Source organism: Bufo bufo, chromosome 4, assembly GCF_905171765.1.
Source record: "Bufo bufo chromosome 4, aBufBuf1.1, whole genome shotgun sequence".
Taxonomy (NCBI): Eukaryota; Metazoa; Chordata; class Amphibia; order Anura; family Bufonidae; genus Bufo; species Bufo bufo.
Genome location: NC_053392.1, coordinates 513,209,149 through 513,222,372, shown reverse-complemented (window position 1 = coordinate 513,222,372; position 13,224 = coordinate 513,209,149). Strand labels below are relative to the sequence as shown.

The following is a 13,224-nucleotide window of genomic DNA, read 5'->3' as shown; positions in this document are numbered from 1 at the left end:
CACTAAAAAATGATGCCTTTTTGTCTGAATTTATGGGGTCATTTATCAAACTGGTGTAAAGTAGAACTGGCTTAGTTGCCCATAGCAACCAATCAGATTCCACCTTTCATTTTTCATAGCTCCTTTGGAAATGCAAGGTTGAATCTGATTGGTTGCTATGGGCAACTAACCACTTCTACTTTACACCATTCTGATAAATTACCTCATTAATATTTACCATAGACTTCCATGCATCATCTGTAATTAGCTTTTTTTGCCTAAAATGGTAGAAAAAGTCAGCAAAAGATTTACCCAAAAATGCTAAATGTCACAAAAAAAAAAACAACTTCTGTGTGATACCAGCCTAAAACTGGAATTACACTATTCTCAGTGCTTTGGGTGTCGATATTTTTGTTTCTGTCCATGTAGAATCCACATTTCTGCAGACAGATGAGGTACTGCTGCACATATTCCCACAATATAGTTTATTATCTTGTTGTATAGTTTGTTTAGTATTTAGTGTATGTTCTAAATTAATTACATATCATTTCACCCATCTACAATAAATACAACTTTCAAATAAAGAGAATAAGACACATGGACACTTATTTTTTGAAAATCTTCTTTTCTCCCGTACAGTAGGAGCACCTATGTTATTGATTTAATTGAATAAAGGATTACTAAATTGGACATTAAAGAGAAAGTGATAAAAGTCTGGCTCTGAATAAAACATACTATCTGTAATGAGCGAAGCTTGGTTTACATTCGGTCAATAGCAGCTAGAATAAATGCAGCACTTTATTTCTTCAAGACTCTTGCTGCATTATGTCAGCTCTCTGCCTGACAACTGCCTTTGTCTGGTCTCTAAGTAGCCCTACGGAGAGCAGCTGTACGCGTTAATTTGAGGTTCAGTGCAATGTCAATTGAGTCTTAAAATGAGAAGACAACAGCTGCACAACAATACCTGGGCTTTGTGAAAAAATTCTAAACTCAAACAGCAATTGTAGTTTTAGGAAACCAAACTAAACGCAACAATGAATCAAATATAAAACATGTAGAATTCTATTTTTCTCATTTTATTTTACCTGTGTATTGGGCTTGGTTCACTTGAAGATATGGTACGTTCTGAACTCTGTTTATTCCTTGAACTTCCTCTTACATTAGAATGGTCCTGTTGTAACCCTGGAATCCAAACGCAGGATAAACATATGGAAAATGTTTTAGAATCCCAAAATCACAACAAACCAGGAAAATTAATTTTAGAAATACATTTTAGAAACTAGAAGCAAACTCAAAGTCACAAGGCACAAAGCAGTTCGAAAGCAGCTGCCACATGTTCAGGTTTTACAATACAGTTTTTAAGCCAAAATTATAAAAGGAGAGAAGTATCAACGTGACCCTCAGGTTCCAGTAAAAAAATTCACATTAACTGGGGGACGATCAGAAAGCTAGCCAAAAACAGTAGCCCAAAACACTTCTGGGTGCTCTTAGATTGGCCAGCGCTGCTCACGTGAACAGGGCTGGCCAATCCAAGAGCAGGGCTGGAGTAGTAGGAAGCGCCTAGGGCTACGGATGCACAGTATGCATCAGTCTGACAATCGGTGCAGCCAACTTTATTGGCAGAAGAGGAGCTTGGGAATTAGCGGATCTACAACTACAAACATAAAAAAGGGACCATGCAAGTGTTCTGTTCATTCCCTAGTTCATGTAAAAAAAAATATTGAACTGGGAGGGTCACTATAAAGGGGCTGTCTCACTTCTTGGCTTCAAAAACTGTATAAAAAAACAACAACAACCCATGAATGTGTGGCAGCACCCTAAAATCTTCTTGCTCAACACATAATGGGTAAATATAAATGTCATTTTTAGGTTTTTGCCATTCCAATAGACATAATTTCGTAAATAAACTTTTTTTCTGCTACTTAAAACCAGATAGTGACACACATCCTTTTTTCTAATCTGTTTATTTTCTTATTCCAGATTTATTTATTCTGTTTCCTAAACATGATTATGGGGGCTGCCATCTTATTCTTATGACAAAGTCAAGTTTCTGCAGGACAAGTTATGGGGCAGTTGGCATTGAGGAACCTTGGGGGAAAAAAAGGTTTATCTTGTTTAGCAAACACAGCAAAATTTATTCAGACCCCAGATGTCAAACCCCACAATTAAATGAGACCCCAGACATCAAAACCTGCAATTAATTCAGACACTAAATGGCAAAATTAATTCAGACCTACAATTAATTCAGACCCAAGACACCAAGAAAAGTCAGACCCAAAGTCCTGGAGCCTTAATACAATCTGAGGTGCTACCTCATTATGGCAGCAAACCCCCTCCCCGTTCGTTACACATCAGCCCTTAAAGTGTGACTGGTTCACAGCTCCCCACTGCTAAGCTTAAAAGGGTTATGCCATAATTGATGTAAAAAATTAAAATAAGACCTCATAGAGTACATGACAGTCTCTTCATAACAAAGCTAAAGCCACCAGCCCTGTACCTCACATGGATCCAGAGATCTGCACATTCATTGTTCCAACTGCTCTGCTTATTTCAAGTGTCCTTTTCTGCTGCAATTATCTTCCTAGCACAGCTCAAGGGGTGTGTCTTTCTGCTGCAGCTCTCTCTAGCACAGCTCAAGGGGTGTGTCTTTCTGCTGCAGCTCTCTCCCTATCACAGCTCAGGTGGTGTGGACTTTCTCAAGGGGTGTGTCTTTCTGCTGCAGCTCTCTCCCTATCACAGCTCAGGTGGTGTGGACTTTCTCAGGGGGTGTGTTCTTTCTGATGCAGGTCTCTCCATGTAAGGCCAAGCTTAGATGGGCGAGTTCAATGCAAGAAACACGGATGTGTGTGTAAGCATGATTTCCAGTTGTGACCTCGTCTCCTCCGACAGGATCACACAGCATTATAATGATTTATAATGCTGTATTTTCCTGCCACACCTGTATCTACTGACAGCATTATGTCAGAACAATTCAGTAAATTCGAAGTCTCGCAGGGCCACGCAGCAATATAATTCATTATAATGTTGTGTGAACCTGTCAGAGGAGCAGAGGTCATAACGGGAAATGACGCTTACACACAGTGTGTTTCTCGCATTGAACTCACTTGTCTGAAACCACCCTGTCGCAGGTTTTTACAGTAATTATAACTGATGGCAATTGAAGAATAGAACAGAGCACTTGCGACCACCTCAATAGGTGCGCATTACTATACAGATTACACACCAAGGAGTGACATTATAATGAAGTTAAGAGAATATTTCACAACTCTGTAACAGAAAGAAATTTTTCATACTGCATTATATTAAAGGAGTTGTCTGTTTTTCTTTTTATATTGATGACCTATCCTCAGGATAGGGCTTCAATATCATAATGGTGGGGAACTGGCACCCAGCACTCCCGGCAATCAGCTTTTTGAAGAGAAAGCAGCGCTTGTACGAGCATTGCCTTCTCTTCATTGTTTACCTGCTCGCCGTCGCAATCCACTTGCATCGGAAGGAGCCGTCCTATTGAAGTAAATGGGATGGCTGAGCTGTAATTACACCTGATCACCACTGCAGTTGCAATGGTGAGCAAGTAAACAGTGTCGAAAAGGCAGCACTTGAATGAGCACTGCTTTCTCTTTAAACAGCTGATCAAAACACCATTAATATAACATTTATTAGTGCCACAATCCATTAAGTTCACTGTTTTGGGCCAGAGCAGTATTTGTCACCTCAGTAGATTGAGGCAGAGTTGGTAGTTAGAGGAGCAGTAAAAATGGATACATATCTGTACTGACTACCGACTGATCTTGGCTTCTTTATACTGCCTATGTCACCGACACATGTCACTGGAAACCAGCACAACATTCTAGTGGTCCACTTTTATAATATAAAGTGGCAAATCCCCTGCACAGACAAAGTAAAAAGATTCAATTCTGGCAAGCAGATTATTCTCTCTCTCTCTCTCTCTTGATACAGAGGATTTAGAGGCCTCTATCAGAAAATGGAGCTTGAACCCCCTATACAAATAAGTAAAAAAAATTATCAGAACGTAATTTAAGACCAAAATTATGACATGTTTCTGGGCTGTGGTCACATGACCATATCCATGCAACTCTTCTTTATTTTCTGTGATGCTATGTCCATGGGCGTGTCAAAGCAACAACGGGGGCAGCGATAGGGGGTGTCTCCTGTAGTCGGCACTGCTGCTTGGTTTCTGCTCTCTGCTGAGGTCACTATAATGTGACCACAGAGGTTGAAGCCCATATAAGGCAGAGTTCACACGAACGTGTGTGACCCGTGCCTGTGCTGCGGCCCGCAAATAGCGGACCGCAATGCACGATCGCCGGCCGTAGGTCTGCCGCATCGGATCGCGGACCCATTCACTTTAATGGGTCCGCGATCCGGCCGTTCCGCTAAAAGATAGAACAAGTCCTATCTTTTTGCGGAACGGAAGTACGGGACGTAACCCCACGGAGGCACTCCGTAGTGCTTCCGAGGGGTCCCGTCCCGTGCGGCCGTTCCACGATTCTGGATTTGCGGACCCATTGAAGTGAATGGGTCCGCATCCGTGATGCGGAATTTACACGGAACTGTGGCCGTGTATTGCGGCCCGCGATTTGTGGGCTGCAATACGGCCACGGATCACACACGTTCGTGTGAACTTAGCCTAAACCCTACCTGACCCAGGGAGAGGACAGTAGTAAGGACAAGATCACACAGAGGGGCAAAAGTTATGAATATGTCCCAGCTTATCACTTGATCGGGGGATACTTTTAATGTTCTGTTATAGCTATAGGGCAGTGCAATGCAAAAGTCTGGATGAAAGATAATAGGTCCAATGTCCCCTATTTGAACGGATTAGCAGTCAGACATATGGACTGAGGCTCTACTGGCCATCTCCAGCAGTCCCACAGAGATAAATGGAGCAGCAGCATTCTCATGATTGGAGGAGGTCCCAGTAGTAAGACCCCCACCAATTTAACAGTGGATAGGGGATTACTCTGTTTAAAAGGGTATCCAAAACAGTAACATATTGGTAAAACATAGCCGAATACTGGGACAACTGAAATCCACCACAATCCTAGAACAAAGTGGGTACAATACCAGGTAAAGAGCATCACCCCCTCAGATTTTTTTGTCTGCCACTCTCAACCTGCCAAGCTCAATTCACTTGAATGATGCATGTTGTAGTTTTCTGCACAGTGTCAAGTTGAAACCATATCAGTTAAGGCCCCTTTAAACGGGACAATTTTGCAGGCAATTGTCGGGAAGGAAGCGTTTTTTCCCCAACAATTGCCTGCTCCTCCGTGAAGGAGACCAACGTATTTACATGCAGCAATCTCCTCCACAGTATGGGGAGGAGCGATCACTAATGCCATCGCTTATCCCCATAGACTCGTTGTTTCCGATGATTTAGGTGCCTACACAAGCGATTGAATTACCCGATGAAAGAGCGTTTCGCTCGTTCATTGGCTAATCGTGGCACCTTTACACCACCAGATAATCGCCAATGAGCGTTCCTATGAATGCTCATTAGCGATTATCTGGAGGATTCTCAGCCATGTAAAGGGCCCTTTAGTGAGGTAAGGCAAATCCTAGTGATATGTCATCATTTACTGCAGTGGAATAAGCCTTGTATAATTTCATTTACTTATGCTTTAATGCATTTATTTTATGATAGACAGATTTGTCTCGATAAAAAAAAAAAATTGTTCAAATTATAGGATAGAGCAAATACCAAGACAGGACACAAGGAAGACTTTCAAAATTATATACGTCGGGCAAGCGCACCCCCTGATCATTTAAATTCTATAATTAGAAGATACGACCAGGCGCCTGCGTTTAACTTCATCCCTAAATCACTTAAACTTTAGGGAGAAACAATATAATTCTATGATCACATGAACGGCATAAAGGAAAATGGCCACACGTAATAACCATGAAATCAAGGACACGCTGATCAGTCGAACAGTACAGAGGAAGCTTTATATCTGTCCTAGTCTGCCGGCGATAGCAAAGGCATCGTAAGTGGATTATTAGAGTAAATCTGTCCAGTAATCCTACTCAAAGCCATCGTCATTAGCCAGATATTGTTTACTTCCCTCAACTTTGGGCAAAACTAGTTTTCTTAAAAGAGATATTTTTTTTATTTAAAAAAAAAAAGGGAAGCTTTATTCAATTTCTTGGTTTCCACATTATTATTTTTTTTAAAGCAAATAGGATTGCATTGAAGTCTTCAAAAATACATGAAAGGTTTCCCCCTGCTGTTTTGGTCGCCCTGCCTAAAAATCTAAGCTTGCATTGATAACCTCTCACTTCAAAGCCACTAAATTAAGTCATTAGTGTCACACTGACAGTAGCTGTTAAGTTCTCCCTCAGACCATTTTCGCAGGTGTATTCACTGATACATCTTGGGGGTTTATTTACATGTATTAAATGCCAGCGAGGGCGAGAAACAAGTGACCTTGAGACGTTCACTTTCTCCAGTGACACTGAATATGACTCTTCAAAGTGTTTATATGGTTCTGAGGATTAAGTGATTCTAAGAATGAGACAAGGACATTTTTTAACTCCTTACTGACTCATTTTAGCCTTAAGGACCAGTAACATTTCCCCCTCTGTGTTACAGCATAACTTTTTAATTTCTTCAGAATTTTTATTTATTTTGCAGCATGAGTTGTCGTTTTTTAGGAACTATTTTGGGGTACATATAGTATATTAAAGAACTTTTATTATTTTATTTTTAGGGGGAAAGAAAAAAAAAATGAATTTTAACAGTGTTTTGTGGAATTTATTTACCACATTCACTGGGTGATATAAGTATAATGCCAAATGTATATATTTTTATAATATTTTCTTTTCTCCTGTAGGCTGTCAGTTCCCAAACTGCCCCCTCCTCCTCCAGACTGGAGGGGGAAGGGCTGCTTTAACCCCTCATATCCCGGAATTGGTGGCAGCTCGAGATATGGGCCCTGTTTGAAAACTGGCCTTCAAAGCTTTTAAACCATACCAGAATTACAGAAGTATCTGCACTACATAGGAAGATATAGCTGTTAAAAATCAGGTTGACTGTGAATACAGCTGAAAGTGAAAGTAAAAGCATTTTGATGCGATTCTGGTCTTGTTTGACAGCTTGGAAAGCCAGTTTTTAAACAAGACGAAGCCAATATCTCTAGCTGCTACCAATCCCAAGATAGCAGCTAAAAAAGCCCCCCCCCCCCCCCTCACCCTGCCGCCCTAGACCAGCTGAACATTAAGTCCTTTTCTCAAAACCGTTTCTCAGAGCTCGGGTAAAACTGTTAAGTGGTTAAAAGGGTTGTCTGGCCTATAAAAATACATTTTAAGAATGGCTATTTTTAATTTTTTTTTTTTTTTAAGTTTATTGGGAACTGATAACTCCCTGCTCGTCAGTGGAAGTAAAGAGCTGCATTTACAATTTTACACAGCACAATCTTTTGCCCAGAAACAATGATTTCAGTCTCCGCATAAATGATTTCACCCAATGAATACGTTTTTGCACGTCGATTGGGTGATCTACAGCACATTTACACAGGCTGATTATGGAGAACAAGCGTTTGTACTAACATTTGTTCCCGATAATAGGCATGACAACTGGCCAGTGTAAATTCGGCTGTAGTTTGACAACTTCTATCCTTCATAAACTCATGCTGGCTATCACTTATGATATTATTTACAGTCATATATTCCTGTATATAGTCCATTAAGAGTCCTTCAAACATTTTTCCCACAATGGAAGTTAAAGGGGTTGGCCACTTTCTATTTTTGTTTGACCAATGTGTTTGTGAGATAATTATAGGACACTTACTAATATAACCTTTGTTGAAATTCCGCACAATTTTCTATATTTCATAAGGTCTGCTCCCTTGTTTACAGAGTCTTTTGTACTATCCACACAGAGGTCCAGTCTATAAAATGGCTGCTGATGGAGGGTCATGGGACCAGACAAATCACCTCCATGTGTTGTATACTCCAGACAAACACATTGCACCTTCACTAAATTCCCAATAGAACAAGTGCAGATGGCAGGTGCAGTGTATTTGAATGGAGGAGGCATCACTTGGAGGTGATCTGTCTGGACACATGACCCGCCATCAGCAGCCATTTTATGGACAAGTCCTCCCTTTGGACAGTGCTTACCTTATGAAATATAAAAAATGGTGCAGAATTTCATCAAAGACTATATTAGTCAGTGTCATAAAGTCATCTTACAAACACATTGGTCAACAGTAACGATAAAGTGGCCAACCCCTTTAATCTGACTTTTTGAATATGGGAACTATATTTGCCTTGCGCCAGTCACTACTTAGTTCAGCCCGAGCAAAGCTCGGGCAGCAGGGTGACGAGGGGAGGGCTGCTTTAATCTCAGGATTGGTAGCAGCTAGAGATATGGGCCTGGTCTTGTTTTAAAGCTGGCATTCTGGCATCATCTCCACTACATTGGGCGATATAGCTTGGTATGTTAGTTTGTAACATGCGAATCTCCCTATCCAGTACCCTTATAATCTCCACCCACCAATGTATTATGACACCTCTCTGACCTATCTACCACTTCATATCCTGTTTTACTCCCCATCCCCTTTTTTCTTTACGTTAAACACTTTTATAGCCATAACTAAAACTAGTTTTGGGGTCAGACAACCCTTTTAACTTTATTCTGCAGATACGATTATGGTTGTATATATAAATAGAGCAAATAGTAAGTGCAGTGTAGCCGTGCACTGGAGGTTTATCAAGTTAGGGGTCTCAGCAGTTGAACCCCAATCAACTTAATATTTCTCTTAATAATGTGAAAACCATTTATGATTTTGGAGGATGTCCTTTTACTGTTTTTGTTGAAAAGCTGTCAGTTTTCAATAAAAAAATAAAATGTTAGTGGATGTGGTTTTGGAGCTATAGGATGGTGGTAATTAAGAGTAAGCACATTGGCGACCCAACTAGTAACATAAGGATCATCTGGGGTTTGCATGTTAGGTCTGGATTCCTACTGTACACTAATGGTGTCCAGACACCTTCAACAGCTCTCGGCCGAACACTCATTTGTCCGTCAACTATCTCTCCTGACCTCCTCATAAATATACATTCTTAGCTGAGAGTATACAGTATGTGTTCTTAATAGGGAGACTGGAGAAAACTGCTGAAAGACACCTCTGGGTTAACATTATTTTTCAATCATAGAAAATCTGTTTTTTTTTTGTTTGTTTTTTAACAGACACAAAAGCAGAGTCGACCATGCTTTTGTGTACAGCCACTTTTTTTTTTTATTAAGATTTAAGTTAATGTACCGTAAAACGTTCGCAAACAGATGCCCTTCTGTTGGCCTCCATTTGTACAAGTTTTTTGAGTATCTGTTAAATGGATCTGCTAAGCGGATGATTGAAATGTGATGTGAACCTAGCCTTATAAAAAGAGACATGACACGTGCCTCGTGTGTTTTCAGATCGGTATGTGCCTGTGCAGGATACACATACATACAATGCCTTTGCTGTCACATATATTAAATCACAAAGATAATAAGACTACTTGTCAGTAAAGGCTGAAGATCCAGAGGAGAATGTTCAATATCCTGAGAGGAGGTGTTTCTAAGCAACATGTGTCTAGCAGAAGAGTGATCTCTGTGTACCATGGATGTAATGGGATCGTTATGACAGGTGCTCCAGCTTGTACTCACTGCTTACCCCTTCCCCATCATCCCTCTCTACTTTTAAAATAAGAATCATTGCATTAAAATTAATCAGCCTCATGATCACAAAAGATCCAATGTTAATGTCAGAAGTTTGGCCTTGGTCTTGGTCACAAAACTCTTTGGTGGAATTTATCATGAAGGTAATATTTGAAATCAGTTTACCTTGAGTCCGCGATAGCGTGCTCTGGATAAAATTTCTCAAATGGTGCATGTTGGTTGTTAAATTTGTCTCATATTTAACCCCTTCAAGACAGAGCCAGTTTTCACCATCAGGACCAAGCCACATTTTGCAAATCTGACATGTTTCAATGTATGTGATAATAACTCTGGAATGCTTTTGCTTATTCAATATGTTTTACATTTTATTTTAAAAAAAATCCCAAATTTACGGAAAATTTGGAAAAATTTTCAGATTTGAATCTCTCTGTTTTTAACCCCTTCAAGCGACAGCCTGTTTAGACCAAATGCCAGAGCCCCATTTTTCAAATCTGACATGTGTCACTTTATGTGGCAATAATTTTGGAACACTTTTACTTATCCAAGCCATTCTGAGATTGTTTTCTCGTGACATATCGTACTTCACGATAGTGGTGAATTTGAGTTGATATGTTTTACCTTTATGCATAAAAATAAATAAAAAATGCGCAGAAAATTTGGAAACATTAGCTATTTTCAAAATTAGAATTTCTTTGGTTTTAAGATGAATAGTGATACTTCATAAAATAGTTATTACATTACATTCCCCAAATGTCTACTTCATGTTGGCATAATTTTGTAAATGTCTTTTTATTTTTTTAGGAAATTAGAAGGCTTAGAAGTTTAGAAGCACATTTTTTAATTTTTAATAAAATTTCCAAAACCCACCTTATTAAGGACCATTTCAGTTATGAAGTCACTTTGTGGGGCTTACATAGTAGAAACAACCCATAAATGACCACATTTTAGAAACTAAACCCCTCAAGTTATTCAAAACTGATTTTACAAACTTTATTAACCCTTTCGATGTTCCACAAGAATTAAAGCAAAATGGAGGGAAATTTTAAAATACATTTTTTTGGGGCAGATTATCCATTTAAATCAAATTTTCCTGGAACACATCAAGGGTTAACAGTCAAAGAAACCTCAAAATGTATTACCCTGATTATGCAGTTTACAGAAACCCCCCATATGTGGTTGTAAACTGTTGTATGGGCACACGGCAGGGCTCAGAAGGAAAGGAGTGCCATATTGTTAATGGAGGGCAGATTTTGCTGGAATGGTTTTCAGGAAACTATCCCCCTCAAGGAAACTACCCCCCTCAAGGAATAAATTTTGTGGTGAAGTAAATGCTTTGACCCAACAAGCGTTTCATAGAATTTAGAAACAGATGGCTGTGAAAATGAAAAATTTTGTTTTATTTCCAATATAAAGTTGCTTTAGCTCTAAATTATGGGAAACAGGAGAAAATGCACACCACAATTTGTTATGCATTTTTTCCTGAATACGGCAATACCTCATACGTGGTCATAAACCACTGTTTGGGGGAACGGCAGCATTCAGAAGGGAAGGAACGGCATCAGGATTTTCTAACATGTAATTTGCTAAAATTAGTTTAGGGCCCATAACATTTGTATTTTTTCACCAATGTAGCTGTGTGGGGGCTTGTTTTTTGCGGGACGGGCTGTAGTTTTTATTAGTATCATTTTGGGGTACATATGTCTTTTTGATCACATTTTATACAGTTTTTTTATGGAGGTGTAGTGGGCAAAAATGGCAATTCTGTCTGTTTTCTATTTCAATTTTTAATGGGGCTCCTCTTGTGGTAAATATTATATGACTTTTATTCTGTGGGTTGATACAGTTATGGCGATACCAAATTTATGTAGTTTTTTATGTTTTACTATTTTTTCAGCAATAAAATTACTTTTGTGTTTTTGATCACTTATTTATTTTTCTGTGGACGTGAGGTGACAAAAACAACAATTCCATAATTTTTTTCTACATTATTTTATACGGCGTTCACCGCGCAGGATTAGTAATATCATACTTTCAAAGATCAGGTTGTTACGGACACGGCGATACCAATTATATGTATTTATTAATTTATAAAAAAAATTTAGGACATAAATGAACGGATATAAGAAAAGACAATTTTTATTTAAATTTGTATATTTTTTTTTTACCTCCCCCCCCCCCTTTTTATTTATTTATCAAAACTCATCTGGATCTTGAAGATCCAGTGGGCCTGATGGCTATACAGTGCATTGCAATATTCATCTATTGCAATGCACTGTATAGTGTTCAGTGATGGCCAGTTCGCAGTGTTCGCCAGCGAACACATGCGGGCTGCCATCTTGACTCTTACCTGTGCTTGTGCAGTCCCGAGAACAGCCGCCGGGGGCCTTCACTGATAGTGTTTATTACAGTTACACTACATGTAAGGCAGTTACACCTTTGTAAGGCGTCCGGTTGCCATGGCAACCATCGAGCCGCTGCCATCGCAGCAGCGGCGGCCCAATGTAAGACAGAGGGAGCTCCCTCTCAACCCCATGGATTCCACAGGCGGCTGCTGACCGCGGCATCTGTGGGGTTAAACGGTCAAGATCGGTAATTACAGCTAACACTCCTTTCCTGAGCCGCTGCCATCACACTGAGGCCGGCTGGCAAAAGGCAATGGGGGCATCTGGGGGGCATTACGGGGCAATTAAATTACTAGGGCCACTGGGGGACATTATATAAATTGGGGTACAGTGGCAGCATGGAGATCCTAGCCCGAAACCGTCATTTTTTACACCAAAGCGCTCCGATTGGTTAGTCTGCAGAGACTAACCAATCGGAGTGCTTGACGGCAAGGGACCACTCTGATTGGGCCCTTGTCGGCTTCCCCGGTGTCTCTGCTCTGTTCAAATGCAGTAAATTACTTGCAATTTGGACATACATTAACGTTCAAATGCGTGAAGGGGTTAAGACGGATGAGGATACCTCATGAAATAGTTATTATTTAACATTCCCAATAGGTCTTCTTTATGTTGACATCATTTTTTAGGACATTAGCAAGCTTTGAATTTTAGAAGCAATTAAAAAAAAAATTAAGAAAATTTCCAAACTCACTTTAAGGACCAGTTCAGTTATAAAGTCACTTTGTGGGGCTTACATAGTAGAAACCACACACAAATGACCGCATTTTAGAACCTACTCCCCTCAAATTACTCAAAACTGATTTTACAAACTTTGTTAACTCTTTAGGTGTTCCATAAGAATTAAAGGAAAATGGAGGTGAAATTGAAAAATTTCATTATTTTGTTTTGCAGCTTTTCTATTTTTATAGAATGGGTTAACAGCCAAACAAAACTAAATATTTATTACCCCGATTCTGCAGTTTACAGAAACACCCCATATGTGGATCTAAACTGCTGTATGGGAACACAGCAGGGCGCAGAAGGGAAAAAGCACCATATGGATTTTGGTCAGCAGATTTCACTGGGATAATTTTAAGTTGCCATGTCGCATTTGAAGACTCCCTGATGCACTCCTACAGTAGAAACTTCCAAAAAGTGACCCTATTTTGGAAACTACGG

General features: G+C 39.7%; 1 protein-coding gene across 1 annotated transcript in view; it reads right to left on the bottom strand.

Annotated features, from left to right (window-relative positions):
• Positions 1-13,224, bottom strand: part of KIZ (kizuna centrosomal protein) — a 179,712-nt gene that overhangs the window by 45,863 nt on the left and 120,625 nt on the right. Inside the window, exon 11 of the mRNA XM_040429697.1 lies at positions 1,065-1,161. Coding sequence (XP_040285631.1) covers positions 1,065-1,161 — 97 coding nt within the window. The remainder of the gene's footprint in view (positions 1-1,064; positions 1,162-13,224) is intronic.